Source organism: Hoplias malabaricus, chromosome X2 (assembly GCF_029633855.1).
Source record: "Hoplias malabaricus isolate fHopMal1 chromosome X2, fHopMal1.hap1, whole genome shotgun sequence".
In the NCBI taxonomy this organism is placed as follows: domain Eukaryota; kingdom Metazoa; phylum Chordata; class Actinopteri; order Characiformes; family Erythrinidae; genus Hoplias; species Hoplias malabaricus.
In genome coordinates, this window is record NC_089819.1 from 53,050,760 (window position 1) to 53,071,206 (window position 20,447).

General features: G+C 43.7%; 3 protein-coding genes across 4 annotated transcripts in view; 1 reads left to right on the plus strand and 2 right to left on the minus strand.

Annotated features, from left to right (window-relative positions):
* Positions 1-542: 542 nt before the first annotated feature.
* Positions 543-7,434, plus strand: LOC136676900 (DNA replication factor Cdt1-like). Its single transcript, XM_066654183.1, has 11 exons — positions 543-941; positions 1,785-1,991; positions 2,753-2,905; positions 3,313-3,572; positions 3,737-3,931; positions 4,204-4,349; positions 4,452-4,552; positions 5,324-5,512; positions 5,618-5,773; positions 5,959-6,160; positions 6,571-7,434. The coding sequence occupies exons 1-11, from the start codon at positions 648-650 to the stop codon at positions 6,732-6,734; spliced, it is 2,067 nt and encodes a 688-aa protein (XP_066510280.1). The 5' UTR covers positions 543-647; the 3' UTR covers positions 6,735-7,434.
* Positions 7,435-7,570: 136 nt separating this feature from the next.
* On the minus strand, positions 7,571-13,679 carry LOC136676842 (adenine phosphoribosyltransferase-like). The gene is made up of 5 exons (XM_066654101.1): positions 13,383-13,679; positions 11,904-12,007; positions 10,643-10,776; positions 10,301-10,379; positions 7,571-8,896 (listed from the first exon to the last, which is right to left on the minus strand). Exons 1-5 carry the CDS (start codon positions 13,472-13,474, stop codon positions 8,757-8,759), a joined length of 549 nt encoding a protein of 182 aa, XP_066510198.1. The 5' UTR covers positions 13,475-13,679; the 3' UTR covers positions 7,571-8,756.
* A 223-nt stretch (positions 13,680-13,902) lies between these two features.
* Positions 13,903-20,447, minus strand: part of LOC136676958 (N-acetylgalactosamine-6-sulfatase-like) — a 37,461-nt gene continuing 30,916 nt past the window's right edge. For both annotated transcript variants that reach the window (XM_066654275.1, XM_066654276.1), the window contains 2 exons: positions 16,175-16,292; positions 13,903-14,240 (listed from right to left, as the gene is read on the minus strand). In XM_066654275.1, the coding sequence (XP_066510372.1) occupies positions 14,154-14,240; positions 16,175-16,292 (205 nt within the window). In that variant the 3' untranslated portion in view covers positions 13,903-14,153. The remainder of the gene's footprint in view (positions 14,241-16,174; positions 16,293-20,447) is intronic.

The window sequence follows — 20,447 nt, forward strand, 5'->3', positions numbered from 1 at the left end:
TTAGAGAATATATATATATATGTAAATTAGCAACCCTCACGTATCAGTTTCAACTACATTCTTATACATTGTAAATAAATATATGTATTGATTTATGTCGTTTTTAAGTTTTGAAGAATGTTCTGGCGAATTTTTTTTTTTCTACAATATCTATTTTTTTTTCCTAAAAATAATTAAATGTGTTTTTGGAATTTTTATAGTGTTTAAAGGAATGTATTGTAAAAACAATTAAATAAAATTATATTAAATTATTTATTCATTTATTTGCCCTAGTTACGTTTGTGTTAAAAAAAATAAAACCCATATAAAACATGTTTTTAGTTTATGTTTTAATATGAAAAATTGTAGAAAAAACATATTTATATCTCATGTATATTTATATTGTTTAGAAAATTACAAACAGTATAAGATTTACAAAAGAAACGTAACAAAAAAAAAACCCTGTCCAATCACGAACGAGTGACCGTTGCTCAGCGGCGTTGACCAATGAGAGTACGGAGTGGCTGCGCGGCTTTGAAATGGGTCCCGCCTACAGGGGGTCACATGGTACAATTTCGCGGGAAGGGCTGAGGGAGAGCACAGTAAACAGCAGTAGCTCGGGTGTTCAGTCGGTTCTAATTCGCTTGTTTACTCACCTTTCCGCGGATATGGCTCAGGCTCGCGTTACGGATTATTTTTCTCACAGTAAAAGAGCTTCCGGAGCGCGTAAGGGGCGTAAAGGTATAGCAGCCGAGGGACCAGGACCGGGGGAGAAGAACGCGGGCACGAGGAGAAGGGGAGCCCGGGTAGCCGAATGTCAGATTCCCGCTGGAGTTCCGCAACTGCAAAAAGATAGTGTGCAGGAGGAGTTTTTGAGGGTGATCGCCGAGGCTGTGGGCTCAGAGGCCGCTTCTGATCGCCCTGAGCCTCGCAGCGAGAGCGCCGAGGACGTCGGGGAACAGGTACGAGTAAAGTACATCTGTGAATATCCACAGCTGATGTAACTTTGCAACAGGGCGATGGTCTGTCTTAGTCAGGTTTAAATATCCCTCCCAAAGCCCCCCTTTAACTGTATTTGGTTCCTTTGTTTACCAGCTGCTCGCGTGTGTGTGTGTGTGTGTGTGTGAGAGACCATTTTTGTTTGTCGGCCTATTTTCCTCTGTTGTGGATCCTCTGCTTTAATATCTCTACAGTTGTAGAGTCTCCATATTTTAACGTATTGAAAATACAATACTGCTTTTAAACCAATGCAATAACAACAAGGGATTCGCCACTAAACAAAGCCAGAAGTGTTTCTGTGTTCAAGTCCTCCAGTTCCCCTGGGTCCTAAGTTCCCCAGTTAAGTATGTTTTAAACACTACACATGCGGCAGTGCTGGGACACAGAAAACCCCACCTGACCAGTTCTCCCAATAGTACACGTCTTATTAAACCAATACAGAGCTGAGGAACATCTTTGTCAGGTCCCCGATGCTTGTGCTGTAAAGAGCTGGGAGCAGAGGACCCTGGGAGACACAGGCAGAGCCTAAAAACCTAGGACACTCTTTTGCCACGTTCCCATTATACGCTTTAAATCTGTGAAACTTAGGACAAAGCCCCAGCAAAGTCTTGTTTAAACAACCACAGTCAGCTGCCAGTCTATTGTCTGCACCTTGATTGACTTCATATTTTAATGATCTGTTGAAAATGTATTGAAAGTTATACACTTGATATATTTGTTTAGTTTGTATTTGAACAACAAATGGTTTGCTTGGTTCCGGGTGGGTGTTAGGTTGTTGCTAAACAGTTGTTGATATTGTTTTCCAGGTGACCCCTCGCACCCCAAAGAGGAGGTCCACGGAGTCCGAGTTTGACCTGAGTGGAGCGGTGTTCCCCTCAGCCGCGGAGCAGCACAGCACGGCCAAAAAACGCTTCAGAGCCTCGGTCAAGGAGCAGAGCACCTACGTCACAACAGCGAACCAACCTCGGACAAGAACGGCCAGGAAGAAACTCCAGCTCACCACAGTCGAACAGGTTAACGCTCACTTTAAATTACAGACCGCCGTCATGTGAAAATTTGATGCCACTCGTCAAATTCACTTGGACATGCATCTGGTTTATTCACCTATTTTAGACATTGGGAGTTGATTTAATTTCAGACTTCACTGCCAGTCATGATGCCTGTGGTGTAGAAATACCCAATGCACTGCTTAACCATGATGACCGCTCATGGCTCTTGCAGTTAGAAAATGGTGTGAGAGTTTCCTTTGGGGCTATATTTCTGAAATTTCTTGTAGCATGCGTCTTATCTTGAATCTCAGGGTGAAGTCAAGGTCTTAGTTAACTTTCCAAGTACTTTAATTTGTTTAAGAAAAAAAAAAGTCAGGACTGTCTGCTGTAGATTGAGTACTTCTGAATCTGGAGTTTGTGTGGCATCAGTACAGTTCCGTTTATAGCTCAGCAACTTGTCTTTTAAGTATCTACTCAAACAAAATGTGGGCTAATTCCACTTCAGATTTAAGCCTCTTGGATTATGTTATGAGTTTTTGTTCTTTGAGTTCATCCTGAGGAAAAGAAACACTAGAAGTGCCATAGAGTCATTGTTTCAAAAGCTGAAAATTCATTGCTTTGACACCAAGCCAAATCTAGCGACATCCTCCAAACACAAAAGCAAATCAAGGCACTCCAGAACAAAAGAAGAGCAGCCTGACTGCCGGCTAGGTGTTAATGTGGGTGTGTAAATGATGTAAACCATCAGGGGGTTCACAGATTGATGATGTGATGTTTGCACACAGGACCCAGACGCTGCCTCTGCCAAAACTGACCCTCCAGCTCCTTCACAATCAGTGGTTAAAGAGTCCAAGCCTGTGGTCAATCCTAGCAAAAATAGCTCCCCTTTAAAACAGGCCGGTGGCCACAGCAGCCCCAAACAAGCCACCAGGAGCAAGGTAGGCTGATACTTGAAGGAACTGCTAAGTTTTACAAACTAATCTCCATCTGCTGCATCTGTGGGGTTGGGGGTTTTAACACAGGCGACATGTTTGATGTTTCTCTTTGTGCTTAAACAAAGAACTGGGGAATTGGACTTCGTAACACCACATAACAGCAGCCAATGGGCAGTGACTGACAACGCTTCTACCCAAAGTATGTTCCCCAGGCCTTATTCCCAGATTTCAGTGCCCATTGGCTTCACTGTTTTAGTCTATGTCTTTTCTCATAGAGAGAATGGTGGCAAAATGGATGCAGCAGGTTCAGGATTATCTTTTAAGCCTATTTCTCCACGCTAGAATAAGCTTGGGGCGTTTTGTCGACCTCACACTTGTCCTTACCCCGGTGTCTTTTTGTATTCTTTCAGAAAACCTTCTCCAGGGAGGACGTGGCAGCACTGAAATCTCGCCTGCAGAAGCTGAAGGGTCTGTCGGAGAGTGTGACCTCACCCTCTCCGGCTCCTGTGTCTGACCTCGCAGAGCTTAAAGCTCGACTCGACAGCGCCAGAGAACTCTCAGCCAAAGTCCAGCAGAGAAAAGCTGAGAGAGTCGCGGAGGAGGAGAAAAAGAGCAAGGAGGAGGAACGGAGCGAAGAAAGTACACAGAGCCAGAACAGAGCTGAGGAAGGGTAAGAGAGGTTCACGTAATGTACTGGATATTTGTGGAACTGCTGGAACCTAAACGCAATTAGGGTTGAGATTATGGTCTAAAAGTGGTGGATGCTGGATGTTTAGCTTGCTTCGGTTCATTTGAATTCATTGTAACTGAGTGGCATCATTGCTCTGATTCCAGAGAGAAGCTTCCTGCTTACCAGCGCTACCACACTCTAGCTCAGGACGTCCCTCCCGGCCTCACGCTGCCCTTCAAGTACAAGGTATTGGCCGAGATGTTCCGCAGCATGGACACCATCGTGGGCATGCTCTTCAACCGCTCAGAGACGGTGACCTTCGCCAAAGTCAAACAAGGCGTCCAGGACATGATGCACAAGTAAGAACAGTAATCTGTGTGTTTTAGAATGTGTTTTTTAAATGTGTGCAAATGGAAAAGCAAATTTAGATTCACTTACTAATTTGAGCCAGAGTTGTTGCGCTGACATTTATGTTCCAGATGCACCACTAACACCGTACACACCGCTGTTAAGAGCACAGTTTTCTTGAAACAGCGTAAAACAAACATCTCTTTAACCAGAGCCTTGGAAAGCTGTGCTTCCACTGAGGGGGGAAAAATAACAATTACACAATTTCCCTTCTAACTTCCAGGCGTTTTGAGGAGACTCATGTAGGACAGATTAAGGCCGTTTACCCCTCTGCCTACACCTTCCGCCAGGAGAAAAACATCCCGAACTTTAGTGCCACAGCAAAGAAATCTGCCTACCAGCTCACCGTGGAGCCAGTCGTCGCAGACGGTAACTGACCTCAGAGAAATGTGATTAACTGGGTTTAAAAAAAACAAAAACAAAGCAGGCCTGAGTTCTTTTACTCATCACGACTTTTCTGTTTTTCCTTAGAAACAAACGGAGCTCGACCCGTCCTGTCTGCCACTCGTCTGCTGGAGCGAAGACGCATTTTCCACCAAAGTCTAGTGGAAATTGTAAAGGGACACCATAAGGTAGGCGCTGTTTTTACAGAAGAGTGATGTTTGTGATTTAAATATAACAGTGCCACTTCATATTATTGTATAACGCTATGGTATTACGGCATATTGTTGTTGTCGCTCTTTAGTTTCTGCATCATTTGAAGGCAGCAGCTGCCCCCCTCATGTGAAAAGGTCATGATGAATGGACCAATAGAAATGCTCTAAAATTACTTGGAATAAAGTCTTCTTACATTCACTTCCATTGAAAGTTTAAAAGGTTTTTTAACATTTATCTGTAAAGTTAAATTTTGGGAGATGTATGTTTTTAATTGGGGGCGGCACGGTGGTGCAGCAGGTAGGTGTCGCAGTCATACAGCTCCAGGGACCTGGAGGTTGTGGGTTCGATTCCCGCTCCGGGTGACTGTCTGTGAGGAGTGTGGTGTGTTCTCTCTGTGTCTGCGTGGGTTTCCTCCGGGTGACTGTCTGTGAGGAGTGTGGTGTGTTCTCTCTGTGTCTGCGTGGGTTTCCTCCGGGTGACTGTGTGTGTGGTGTGTTCTCCCTGTGTCTGCGTGGGTTTCCTCCGGGTGACTGTCTGTGAGGAGTGTGGTGTGTTCTCTCTGTGTCTGCGTGGGTTTCCTCCGGGTGCTCTGGTTTCCTCCCAAATCTCTACTCAGGCTTAAGGCAGGACTGTGGAGATTTTTAGTTTTTTCCTTCAATTACAATAACACAAGGAAGAGAACTGCCTTTTACAAACCTGAACATCTCTGACATCTGAACATATGACATCTTTGCCCTGACCTGCAGGTTTTCCTAGCCTCTCTGACCCCCACTGTGGTCATCCCAGGTGATAAGCTTACCCGCTGGCACCCCAGATTCAGAGTGGACGAAGTTCCCAACATCCAGGCCAGCGACTTACCTCAGCCTCCGCAAACAGAGAAACTTACCACGGCTCAAGAAGTTCTGGACAAAGCTCGCGCACTCATGACCCCTAAGGTAAACTTAAATTACCACCAGAGACTTTAGGAAATGGCTACAGATAGCTACATGTGAGAAGCATAAATTGGGATTTACTCATGTTTTAAACTCAATGTCTTGCAGATGGAGAAGGCTTTGGCGAATATGGCTTTGAAAACAGCAGAGGCAGCATGTGCAAAAGAGCCGGAACCCCCAACCAAACCTGACCTGACCGCTACACCCACTCCTACACAAACCCCCAGCGCCCTCAAAGGAGTGTCACAGTCGCTGCTGGAGAGGGTATGTGTTTTAACCAGTTCTGAGGTTTAAGCACTGTTGGGTCAGACCGTCCTCAGGACACAGCTCACTGAGGAATGCAGTGTTGCATCAGCCTCGACCTTGATATGACTTAATAATGTAAAGCCATTTATGTGTTGTATAAAGCTACAGTTTTTAAAATGTTATCGCTGCTCTTCTCTCCACAGATTCGTGCTAAAGAGGCTCAGAAGTTGCAGGCGGCGATGACGAGGAACCCCGAGCAGGAAGAGCGCCTGGTGATGATGGGACGGCTGCCGGAGTTGTCCCGCATCCTCAGGAACGTGTTTGTGGCTGAAAAGAAGCCGGCATTGATCATGGAGATCGCCTGCAATCGCATGATCGCCAGTTATCGCTCCGCTCTCAGCTCAGGTGAGTTATTCCCAGAAACAATCCATATACACTGTATATGCCTGTGTCTGCGTGGGTTTCCTCCGGGTGACTGTCTGTGAGGAGTGTGGTGTGTTCTCCCTGTGTCTGCGTGGGTTTCCTCCGGGTGACTGTCTGTGAGGAGTGTGGTGTGTTCTCCCTGTGTCTGCGTGGGTTTCCTCCCACAGTCCAAATACACATGTTGCTAGTGGATTGGCGACTCAAAAGTGTCCGTAGTTGTGTGTGTGTCTGTGTTGCCCTGTTAATGACTGCCGCCCCCTCCAGGGTGTATTCCCGTCTTGCATAAATATATAAATTAATATATATATTAATATATTAACTTTCATCTGCAGATGTTTGAATTTATTCTACTGTATTATTCATGAACTAACAGTCGTCATCCCGGTTTTTAGGAGAAATGGAGAAACATCTGCGTTTGCTGGTGGAGCTGGTGCCCGATTGGCTCACGATTCACCCAATCAGAAAAGACTTCTACCTGAAGCTGAACAAGAGCGCCAACATGAACCTGGTCCTGGAGAAGCTGAGTCAGAAGATTAAAGAGGAGGAACGACACTGAGGGAGGCCTATGGACAGTAGCAGTATTTGTGCTGAAATTGTGCAATAGTTTTGGAGAATAACTCCAGTTTTTTTTTATCCTGGGACTGGCCACAGTGTGGCGTCACTCTCTCTGCAAACACTGGCCTTCTGGCTTTAAGAGGGAGATGTTTTAAGACCAAATGTGAAAGCTTGAATTTACTTTTTCTTTACGTTTTTAACGAATGAAGCAGATTTTTTCCACTTTGAACATAATGCATTATTTTGTGGTTGTAACTTTAAAGTGGGTTTGATATTTTTCTTTTTAAAAAGGATTTTTTGAAGTGATGTGTGTTATTACTGTTCTGAGCCTTGAAGACCTCCGAAATGACAGCTGCAGGTCATTGGAAGGGTCTCGGTGCCTACATTCGTAATAAACACGCTATTTGTTCATTTTCCAGAAGATGCTTAATGAATATTTTACAGCTGCTTTTTGGGTGGGACCACTTTAGACAGTTGGAAAAACCCAAGCGTGTATCATCAACAAACTAAAGGCACATTTAATGTTTTCACACATTATTACTACATCGTTTTGTCTGCTCCAGGCCTTAACTACACCATTACGTATTAGAGAAGCAAAATAATGAGAAATCGATTGGCAGGGATCTTTAAACAGGTAGTTGCTGATGTGTTTGATGATTCAAACTTATACTTGACCCGCAACTAATAAATTTTACACTGTATCCAGGTAGATTTGGTGTGTTTCTATTTTATTTAAATGTGTGTTTTAGAATCAACAGGCTTTCACTTGGTATCTACTACAGCGACTGTAATTTAAGGCACAATACCTCAATACCACAATATTTATTCCCATAAAACAGCTGTTATATTTTCAACATAATTACATTCATTAGAAATAACTCACTTTCATGAAATGCCTTTTTTTTGAGGTCACCAAACAACCACAGACATGGGTGGTCTTATGTTTAGTGTGTTACAAATGCTGGTTAGTGGATCAGACACAGCAGTGCTGCTGGAGTGAGAACAGTCCACCAAACAACATAGGCAACAGTGTCCACTGATGAAGGACTAGAGGACAACCAACACACTTTACATCTATAAAGGTAGCTAGTAGCACTACTGTCTGACCCACTCGTACCAGCACTACACACCAGAATCATGTCAGTATCACTGCAATGATCCACTATCCAAATAGAACAGGGTGAAAGGGGGCTAATGACAGATGTACAGAGTACAAGCTATAATTACAGAACTACAACGTGAACCTGAATGTTCGTGTAGTGGAGCTGAGAGAATAGTCAATGAATGTTGAAAAAAGGAGGTAATTTTAATGTTATGGCTGATTGGTGTACATCTTTTATCATGCTTTTCCCCAATAAAGGGACAGGTAAACTAGGTATACAGGCATAAAGTGTTCGATCCCAAATCTGGGACATTGAGCAAAACATAAAACAACATTCCAGCAGAACAACAAAACAGTCTAGGTGCTAAAGTGACCTGCCTGCAGTCCAGACCGGTCACCCACTGAAAACATCTGCACATAATGAAATGAAAACAACCGTAAACCATTGAGCAGCTGAAATCCAATATTCGCAAAGTCAGGAAAAACACCACAGTTTCAGAACTACAGCAATTAGTCTCCTCAGTTCCCAAACGCTAACAGGGAGTTGGTAAAAGTGATATAAACACCATTGTCCCACTGTGTTGCTGGCGTTACATTCACAATGGATATATTTTTCCAATACATTTTTTACTATTTGAGCTTAAATACTGGATTTCTATAACTTTAACTTGCTCCTGATGACATTCTCTTATCAACTTCTTGCACAGCAACACAACATTTTGGAGATGAGGTTATAAGATATGGACATACTTCTGCCCAATAAGACATGCTGACATATTGGAAATACAAAGTTCTTCTTCAAGCATTTTCAGAACGGAATTAGCTCATTGATAACTACCTAAAATTAACCCATCATTCTTTGCTGTAAACACAGTGTTATGATGTAAAACAGGATGGACCGATGCTGGCGTGAACGTCTGCTCAGGATTGGACCAGAGAGAACACAGAGTATGGCTTCAGTCTTTCTGCTCCGTTGAGTTCCTTTATTTCGACCACCACCAAACAGCCCAAAACTTCCGCCTGCTGTTTCTTCATCAGCTCACACGCTGCCCACAGCGTTCCTGGTAAACAACAAGGTAAAGGACATGGAATTAAAACAGGAGCGTGCATTACCCAGCCGTTTGGTTTGTGTGTTTTTAACTTTTGTCCCGAACACGTGTAAAAACAGACGTGAAAAAGTCACTTAAAGTCATAAATTCACAAACAAGTACTTTGTATGGAACAATTGTTTTTGAGAGAAAACTCTAATGAGGTTAAACTTTAAATTCTGGTCTGTTTCTGAGACTAAAATATTGAGATAATTGCTGCATCATTATTTAGTTAATTGAGTTCTTAATAAGTATGTTCATTCATTCATTCATTCGTTCATTATCTGTAACTCTTATCCAGTTCAGGGTCGCGGTGGGTCCAGAGCCTCACACACTAACACACACATTCACTCACACACTCACACTTACGGACACTTTTGAGTTGCCAATCCACCTGTGTGTTTTTTTTGGACTGTGGGAGGAAACCGGAGCACCCGGAGGAAACCCACGCAGACACAGGGAGAACACACCACACTCCTCACAGACAGTCACCCGGAGGAAACCCACGCAGACACAGGGAGAACACACCACACTCCTCACAGACAGTCACCCGGAGGAAACCCACGCAGACACAGAGAGAACACACCACACTCCTCACAGACAGTCACCCGGAGGAAACCCACGCAGACACAGAGAGAACGCACCACACTCCTCACAGACAGTCACCCGGAGGAAACCCACGCAGACACAGGGAGAACACACCACACTCCTCACAGACAGTCACCCGGAGAAAACCCACGCAGACACAGGGAGAACACACCACACTCCTCACAGACAGTCACCCGGAGGAAACCCACGCAGACACAGGGAGAACACACCACACTCCTCACAGACAGTCACCCAGAGCGGGAATCGAACCCACAACCTCCAGGCCCTTGGAGCTTATTTTTAACCAGTTAACCATATTATTTTTTAAAACCAGTTACTTATAGCATGGAGGTGAAATGGTTTAATTTGAATGAAGGTCAATGTGTTTGATGACTTCATCTGAGACCCAGTATCTGTTATAAACTGAGACTTAAGTATCATTAGTGATATATTGGCTCTACCATGGTATGTTCATGCATTGAACAATTTACATTTCTAACAGAAAAGAATATATTTTACATCTACATACATTTAAATGGAAAGTTTACATGATTCATTGGAATGGCATAGTCTTAAAATGTTCAAATTACTGCAACCTGCCAAAAGGCAAGCCATTTGCATATATGGAAACCCCCAGCTGATAAATGATCTGTTACTAAGCCTAAAAGTGCACCTGTATGTTGGGTGGTTCTAGTTAAATGGCCAGTGAGGTACATGTTTCTAATAAATACACTTAGCTTTGTTGTAATGTGGTGAAAAACTGAAGTATGTTATAAAGGAGACATTCACCCCCAGTGGCCAGAAGGTCATCAATGAGGACAATCTTCTGTCCTGGGCCAACAGCGTCCTCCTGAATCTCTGCTTCAGCCTGAGACACACAGACACAATGAAAGATGAACTTCATAATGGTATTCCTTATGGAAAACTGGAAAGCTAAAATACACGACACATAAATGTACACTTTATTTATTTGTATTTTCAAAACAAATACGTTTTTTCTTGCTAGGTATAGTTTCATATGAACTATTCTCAGACACACACTTATTTAAAAGCAACCCATGATGTTACAGTCGACTCAGGAAAAGCATAAACTAGAATGATTCCACACAAATCAGTAGCAGCAGGCATTACCTTCCCGTACTCCAGACTGTACGCTACGGACACAGTGGGTCCAGGGAGCTTCCCCTTCTTTCGGACCAGAACAAAACCTACTCCCAACCTCTGAGCCAAAAGAGGCCCAAAAAGAAACCCCCTGGCATCCAAACCTGGAGCACAACAACAATAACAATATTATTCATAAGTCAATAGATACATTTATTAATAATATTAAAACATATCTGTTTATTATTAGTATTAAATTATGTAGACTCCACAAGATGAAAGTAAAAAAGTATCTACTCTCTTCTGATTTGAGGATTACATGGACTTCTTCATTATTCCAATAAAGTTATTCCTGAAATAGTATACAATAATACAAATGTTATGGAGTAGGTTTTAAAAAACAAGTACAAACGGTCACTGATGGAACACATCACTTTTATGAAACACCAAATACATGTGTAGCTCTGCTGCCCTCTTGTGGAGAATATTAATCCTGCTAAACGTGGGTGAGTGCTTTTTCACTGCATGGTACCCACTTGACTCAGCTCGGCTCGGCTGTACACTTTTTTTGGGTCCTGGTCCCTGGTAGCTTTTCCCTTTGCACAGCTACAATCATGACCCCCCCCCCGCCACAAACCAGTGTCTCTAAAAGGAACAGCGGGTTTGGGAAATCACAACAACATCAGTTTTAACATGAAAGAAAAATCGGTTAGGACTTGGAGGTTTAGCTCCTAGGGCTCCCCCTAGTTTAATTCAGTTGTACAGCACTGTACTGAAATCAAAAGGTGAGAGGGGGTGATATCCTACCCTCCTCCAAAAGTTACATAGTGCAGATTCTGCAGAGCTGTGCCCAGAATAGCAACGACAGAGGCTCTATTCTCTCTAGGTCACAGGTCAATGAAGCATCACAGTGATTCTAAAGCTGTACTTTCAAGAAAAAAATATTACGTAGTGTTCCTTTAAGTGCTGCTAACTGATGTATTCATGTGTTGTCGTTGTTATTTGGGACTGAACACTTCCTTGTTGCAGCGTTATTCAGCTTTTAGGAGTCGGATAAAAACAAATATGATCCTGCTGTTGCTTGGAGATTTTACAAATTTTATTTTACATAATTTACATATTAGAAAAGTAGATAGAAGAGTTGAGTAGATTCCATGCAATGGGAAAAAAAGCCAATACAAACAAGTTCCAAGAAGTGCTTCACACCTTAATGGACTCAAACAAACTCATATCGGCAGAAAAGTCAATAAATAAAGGCAAAGTCTGGGGTGGAGCCGGAGGTCAGTCTTACCCACTACAAGCTCCACCTGAGGGTAATTTTGCCGGACGTGTTCCTCAAACAGGTCAATAACCGCAGTCAGAGCTTTGGGTTCCTTCAGAATGGGGCAGACATCCCTGCAGGACCAAAAATAAAACAGCAGTGCAGTTCTCATATCATCATTAAATGGAATTCTAAGGTTTCTCCAAACAGCAGTGTGCACTCACGATGTTAAATCACTGAGAGTGTTGACATGAAATGCGTCATTTTAGAGAAAAACAAACATACCACATCCTGTAAGTGCTGAGGATAGGAACCAGACGTCTGAAAACTGTTGGCTCTAAAAGCTAACAGAACGTTAAAGACTCCCTCAAGTGTAAATCAACTGTTTAACCTTGTGAACACGGCAGAGTGGTTTTGATTTAGAATAATAATCATTAGTGAAATACTGGTTAACTGTCCGTCGTTACACACGTGTTGCAATATACACTGGTTCACAATCATTTACAAAACAATGCTTGGTCAATCACCACCTACTCTTACAAAATCTGTTACGTACAACACCAGGTCCTCTACTACCATCCTGCTGAAAATCCCCAGAACAAACACCACTTTCAGCTCCTCTGCTGCTGCTAAAGACTGGAATATGCTTCAGAAGACTTTAAAATTGGAGTTTTTTTATTCCCATTTTAAAATTTAAGAACTGCATTAGAAATATTTTTATTGATACATGTTTTTTTTTCCCTGTTGTTATTTATTGAAGTACTTCATTTCCCTCAAGCAGCTTCTGCTAATTTCCAGGCTGTTATTGTAAATAATATGTTCTTAATGACTTGCCTGGTTAAAGTTTACATTTTTTTTAACTGTACAAACCCATTTCAAAAACGCAGATTCAAACTGCCAGGATTTCTTATGTCACAAATCGAAGGAACCAATTGCAACAACTTGTGGGGGTGGGGCTTCTGAACCCAATGGCGAGTGGCAGAGGGTGGGTGAAAAGATATAAAAACGTGTATTATTCAAGCTAATCCACTTCTAAGACTTTAGAGGGCCCCCCACCACCTTGGAATGGACTCTTTTGATGAAATGACAATTTTGATGAAAACTGTTGAGTTTTTAAGAGTTTAATCGAAGACTAGAGTGTGAATTATATATGTTTTAAAGTGTGGATATCTGATGTATTATTTTGTATAATTTCGAGGAGGTTTTAAGGAATTTGAAGCATATTTTAAACACAATTCATGGCGGGGAGGTTCATACTGGGGGTTGTGAGACAAAACAGGCCCCAAAATCATTTTCCACCATTTCCACACCGTCGACATTACACACAAATAAAAAACGGACGTGAAAAGTCGTGGATGATAAGAAAATGCTACTGTAGTCCACATGAGACACAGGGGGTCTTCCTGTATTGGATGAATCTGAGAACAGTTACTTAGCTGCAAACCTCTACTTAATTCTCACACGTTTCTTTAAGCGCCGTTGACAGAAATGTGAAAAATCCGCACTTACCTGAATAATATTCCTTTGGATGGAAAATCGTGGAATTGCCTTATGTTTTGGACAACGAGGTCCAGCTTCTCTGAACTTGAGCTGCCAGCCATGAGAACAGTGTGGACACTGAACCGAGCCCTGTCCCAAACCGCCACTTACTCCCTTCACAGTGCACTATGTGAGTTACGGTCGTTACTACTTTTCTATTATATGTGTTTGTCCGGCTCTGAACAGAACGAGGCGGTTATAGATTTAAAATGCAGTTAATCCCAACCGTCGCAGTCTTGGGCACAATATAACCCGATTGGGTGCAAAAACCCAATTAAAACCCCACGTAGTGCACTAAACAGGGACTATGGACGCAATTTGAGATTCATCCTAGTAAACCAGAATTTCAAAATAAAAGTCCATCCATTACATTTATTGATTAAAACGCCCCTCCAGTGAAAAAAAAATCCCTGTGCTTGTGTTTATTTGTTATGTGCGAAATAACAGTCAACATCAAGCTGAATTACTCAAAAAACAGACAAGCGTTTTATTATTTTATTGTCAAGTGAGAAAAATAAACGGAAATAAAAAGCAACAATGGGCTGCAATTACTCAATTTTTCAATTTAAAAATTAAAAAAGGTACATGATTAAAACATGATTAAATACATCAACACCCTGAGTGCAGTCAGTGCAGTTTTTTTATCATTCACAAATGTACAACAGATCAGATCCAGTCTGAGTGGAGATCAGATGATCAGAGTCAGAGTTTGATGATCAGAATTCTGTGTATTAAAAGTCCTCAGTGAGGCCAGTCACACTTCCACGGCTGAGAAGGTGGAGGTTTGATACATTTTCCCAGTAGTTCACACCCTGGAGGAGACCAATTCTGCCACAAAATAAATAAATAAATAAATGGACATTTACAGAAATATAATAAAAATAGCAAAAATAGTAAAAATAACAAAGCAGTTACTGGCTATGTAGCACTGGATATGGGAGTGTTCTCCCGCCAATTTATTCCCTCTACACGACACAAACATCAGTGTTTTTTCGGCTTTTCCTGCCATTGTAACCTGATTATGGTCTAAATAATTTATTATAACTTCATTATTGATGTGGTAACTTCATTTTATTGTTGACGATCTTTGTCATTGTCGTGTCACACAAAAGAAATCGACTGGATTATTTTGGTTTACAGATTCACATTTATAATAATGCTATGCTAATCCTGAGCTGTGGCGTAGGATCTGCACATTAGAAGCAATTTAAACAATTATCTGTGACACAATGGGCTTATGTTTCATTTTAAATGATATTTTATAGCAATGTAAAGTTGTGTGGTTGTGTCTGATAAAGTGAGACAGACTTCATGTGAGTCATGGAGGTCAATTCTGGGTTATAACAGTGTAGGAGCATGCACTGTTCTGGAAAAGTCAACTGTTACACGTCATTTTACATCTCGGCAGAGACTAAAGTCGATGTTTTTGCTGACTCAGAGTGATAGCGTGTACAGGACTGATAAAGGGTGGTCTAACAGTTACTTGTCCTCAAGAGCGCCCCCTATTGCCAAAGATTTATAACGAATTTAGCGGCTAGCGGCTAACATTTACATTTTTGGGGTATGTTTATAAAATATTGCTAACTCAAACAATTAAAATCAATAAAAAAAATTTAAATTTTTTAAACATTTTTAAAAATAGTATAATTTTATTCCTTTGAGTGATGTTTTAGAGCTTCACACCATACATTTGTTAAAGAAGCTGTAACAGAGAATTACACACTGGGCTTTATTACAAATGTCTATAATGTGGTTGTGATAAATAATCTGTGAAAGCCCACCATGTTACACCAATAAGAGTCAAGACCTTGGACAAGACTCCTAATGCTACAACACGATACACTTATGACTACATTCACACAGTAACAAACAAACCAGAATAAGACCCAACAACATTCACACCCTGCTCCCTAAATTAATGCACTATCCAGGGAATAGAGATTGGGACACAGCTGATGATTCATAAATGTAAATAATAAATGAATAAATGGATGATGTAATGTTAAAATAGTCAATAAACCATGTCTTAAAATCTGTACACAGGCAGTTTTTATAAACGCATTAAACCACCTTCTCTACCGGCTGGGTAGTTGGTTCAGAACCACATTCACATCGGCCTCTTGGTGGCGCTGTGGCCCCACTGTTCCATGTGAAACTCCACTGCACCTAATGCACTACACACTGCCCAAACCACAACAAAGAGATCACCTTCCTCCTCTGAATAACAACTACTGCATCCTCTCCATTCCAAGTCAAATATGTAGGATTTAGATAAAAGAAATAAGAAGCGTAAGGGGGTGAAAAGTGTACAGTACAAAGAGCTGTGAAGAATTCATTTCTGATTATCCAGCAGCCCTGCGCTCGCCGTGTGACAGAGCAAATAAAGGCTGGGAAAGACATGGGGCTGAGGACAGTGTGGGTAAACAGAATAATATCGCTCTACGTGTGTGTCGTCTGCACCTCTGCGTTCCTAATTAAGTGGCTGAAACTGAACAACTGTATAAGGGTTAATCTCTAAAATATTGTTGGTCATATTTTCATTTATTTGAAAAGAGAAGCAGCCTCTGTTCTTTGAGGTTAGTGTGGGGCCAATTCATTATTTACACAGCTGTTGGTGGGTTTTAAATTGAATAAACATTGATAAACACAAATGTAAGTACTGTGCTGAAAGAATGGTTTGAAATAAAGGGAACGGAAGCTATTTAATATCTATATTAATATTGATATGGGGCTAAAGTTCTTAAAGTACAGAGGTTTTTTACCATCACTGCCAGGTCACACATGTTCAGCTGAGGCTCGCCAGGCACCAGCGTCTTCTTGTGCTCCTCCACAATCGGCGAAATACGGCTCAGAACAGACAGGTATTCTTCAGACTGGACACTGAGAGAGAGAGAGAGAGAGAGAAGGGAGGGGGGTTGGAAGAGTGGTGAAGAGAAGGAAAAAAAAAAAGACATGTACTTGAAGCAGCATGAACAAAACCAATCATACGCACACCGAAGCAGGGCAATCGCATCCGGCCATCAATTCAGCCATGTTCACATATACACAAAGAGCCTGGCTCTTCAGCGGAGTCAAGGACACTCGAGCCACTGCTTCCACCTCCCACACACACACACACACACACACACCGCACAGTGAATGGTTATATACTTCAGATGAACAATCCTCAGGCACAGCAGAAGTGTGGAGGGTCATTGTGCGTTAGGAGACTAGCGCGATGTTTGATGACACTGGTTTTCTTTAATCCCAAGCTACTTTTATATAATTGTTTTTTAAGGGCAACAAAGTGTTAATAAAAGACAGAGGCAGAGCCAAACAGAAGCCGAACTTTCTCGTCTGATAGGGCTTCAGGAGCTGCACTGAAGGCCTTACACCTGAGATTCATCACCAATAAAATTAGATACTGAAACAAGCAAGGGTTAGGTTTATGTGGTAGTTAGTGGTAGAATGGGACTTTTCGGATGTTTGGCATGCATGAGAATGTCCAACACACACACACACACACACACACACACACACACTGAACGATGGCTATAAGAAATGGACTGACCCTGTTTTTCTCTTCCATTCTGTTTGCGGTAGATAGGCTGCAACAACCCTGGGCTACACACACACACATACACACACAGACCCCCGTGGGTCTCAGAGGAGCACTGTCCTCTATAGGATCTGTGGGGTTAATGGGATCCTCAGAGCATGCGAGTGCACCCACACACAGTAGACAAATATCACCACAGCAATTACGCCCTTAATACACTGGCAGGTAGCACCTGTGTCAGCTCCCTCCGGCCCCCACCCTTCATAAAAATCCTTCCATCCCCCCACCTCCGCAAATGTCCCTCTGGCCCCCACCTGTCCCAAACGTCCTTCCTCTCACCAGCCACCTCCCCATACGTCCCTCCAGCCTCCCCTTTCCCAAACGTCCTCACAGCCTTCACTTTCCAAACCACCCCCTCGTCTCAAAAAAAAAACCTCCTTCTGGCGCTTCATCGCCTTCATCCCTTTAACCCCACCCTCCCAACCTACATCCCGCTGTCCCCCACCTCAGAAAATGTCCCTCTACCTGATTGGCCCCCGGGGAGTGTGTGTGTGTGTGCTCAAGTGTGTGTGTGCGCAGAGTGAAGGGTCAATTAGTGCAATAACCCCAAGCTCCGTCCCATTTACACCTTCCCTCCCTTCACTCCTCCTTCTCCCCGGGGGGATTGAGAGGCTTCCGCCACACAATAACACCTGCTCCTTTCCATCCTCTCACTCCTTTATTACCCTTCGAGCTCTCTCCCTCTATCACTCCTCTTCTTTCTGCCATCCTACCACTGATCTATCATTCCACAACTTCTCTACCCTTGCTCCGCCACCTCTCTCTCACTCTCTCCCAAAGGTTTTAGCACTAATGTATCATTCTTCTTTCATCAGTTTATCATTAAGCCATCACTCATCCATCGCTCCTCTATCTTTCCTCTTATTCTTCCTACACTCCTTTCTCTCATTCATTGTCTGTAAGTGCTTACCCGGAGCCTACCCGGATTCACTGGGCGCAAGGCAGGAACACACCCTGGAGGGGGCGCCAGTACTTCACAGGGCGACACACACTCACACATTCACTCACACCTACGGACACGTGTGTTTTTGGACTGTGGGAAGAAACCGGAGCACCCGGAGGAAACCCACGCAGACACAGGGAGAACACACCACACTCCTCACAGACAGTCACCCGGAGGAAACCCACGCAGACACAGGGAGAACACACCACACTCCTCACAGACAGTCACCCAGAGGAAACCCACGCAGACACAGGGAGAACACACCACACTCCTCACAGACAGTCACCCCGGAGGAAACCCACGCAGACACAGGGAGAACACACCACACTCCTCACAGACAGTCACCCCGGAGGAAACCCACGCAGACACAGGGAGAACACACCACACTCCTCACAGTCAGTCACCCGGAAGAAACCCACGCAGACACAGAGAGAACACACCACACTCCTCACAGACAGTCACCCGGAGGAAACCCACGCAGACACAGGGAGAACACACCACACTCCTCACAGACAGTCACCCGGAAGAAACCCACGCAGACACAGAGAGAACACACCACACTCCTCACAGACAGTCACCCGGAAGAAACCCACGCAGACACAGAGAGAACACACCACACTCCTCACAGACAGTCACCCGGAGGAAACCCACGCAGACACAGGGAGAACACACCACACTCCTCACAGAGAGTCACCCAGAGGAAACCCACGCAGACACAGGGAGAACACACCACACTCCTCACAGAGAGTCACCCGGAGCGAGACTCGAACCCACAACCTCCAGGACCGCGGAGCTGTGTGACTGCGACACCTACCTGCTCCACCATTTTGCCGCCCCCTCCTTTCTCTCCACTTTCAGTATTAATAATCTATCACTAATCCATCCTTCCTTTATCTCTCCTCTAACACCAATGTGTCTCTCCTTTATCGTTCATCTACCATTTTTTTATCACTGTCCAGGTGGATAATGCAAAAACTCTTTACAAAGGTTCGGAGTGTTAAAAGTTCCTGAGGGAGCGGGGCACTTTGTTTAATCACCTCTGTTTGAACTTAGGCCTGTGATAACAATCTGGAGTCTGACAGAGACAAACAGGACATGAAACAGAGCCAAAAGCAGCGTCCCCTCGTCGCGTCATCACGTCCCGAGAGCAAGCGTTTGATCCACTCGTACGTGAGAAAGACGGAGGGATGTGATCAGGCACGGAGGCACGTTGGCTTTGGTGTACAGTAGGTGTCAGATGGTGTGACAAAAGGCCTGGTGTCTACATCTCCTGCAATGCGTGGAACCTCTGGACCCTAAAGTCCTGAATCAATAATTAACGCTAGCATGTTTATTTATGCCGAGGGTCCGGACGAACAATGAAAAATCCTCAGTCAGCACGGTTCGTTAGCATCACTCCTAGCGCACAGATTCCCCACTGCAAGCGCAGAGGCATAAATTATAATAACACTGCATGCAAATGGAGGGCTTTGATTTATAATGCATGGCACCCAGGGGGCAGGGGTATTGCTCAGGTGTCACCAAACTGTTTAGCGATTCACAACCCCAGCACTCGCACACATGCACTGTACCTCCGAACACTCCAGTGTGCAAGAGGTACGCAATAAAAACAAGCACCCCCTGTATCAGCACTCTCACGAGCAAGTGCAACCGTGCGGATAAATAAAAGTAGTCAACTCACACGTACACAAGACTGGGCAGAAGATGAGGGAATTGAGCTGAAGAGACAATCAAATACCTCTGCCCTTTCTCTCCCCTCTCTCCTCTGGAAATTGAGCAATTCAGGGAGGACTATTGATCGGAGGCTGAAATGTTTGTCGGCAGCAGATGAGGCTCAGGCCGCCGGCTACATTAGCCGCAGGGCTTAAGTGCTCGCTGCGGGGTGGCAGGGCCACGGGGTGGGGTGTGGCAGGAGGGGGGGGGTGATTAAGGCAGCTGGGACCGGGCCTGAGTCCAGGGGTCATTTGTTTGGTCTCTTTTCGGTCAGTCACCTTGGTAATCCCACACCAGGGCAGCACTAGCCCCCTCTCATCCATCATCCAAATGTTGTCCAAGTATGTGTCCTCTATGATATCAATCTAGAGCTCAAATGGTGGCGTACATGAGCAGATTTTGGGAGTCCAACAAACAGGAAGAACAACCTAAAGATCTTTCAGACAACGGCAGAAACAGCAGTCAGAGTCTGACAGTGTGGCAGTGTGGGGCTGGGAAGTGCTGCCCCTTAAGCCCTCGTCACACTGGGGTTTTTGTATTCCGCCTCGCAGCTGCGGAAATGAGACGTTCTCAGAGAAGACTTCTGTTCGCTCTAATTTTACTAGGACTCTTGCTGTTTTGTATTCTGTAATCCACATAAAAGAGTTGTATAAAAGCTGTTTTGAAGCCGCAGCAGTCAGCGCCTCCTCCTTGTTGCTGAGACACAGCAGAGACAGGAGAGAGAGTGGTAGAAGAAGTCACACAGGGACGTGAATTTGTGTATTAAAAGTTCCCTAAAGCT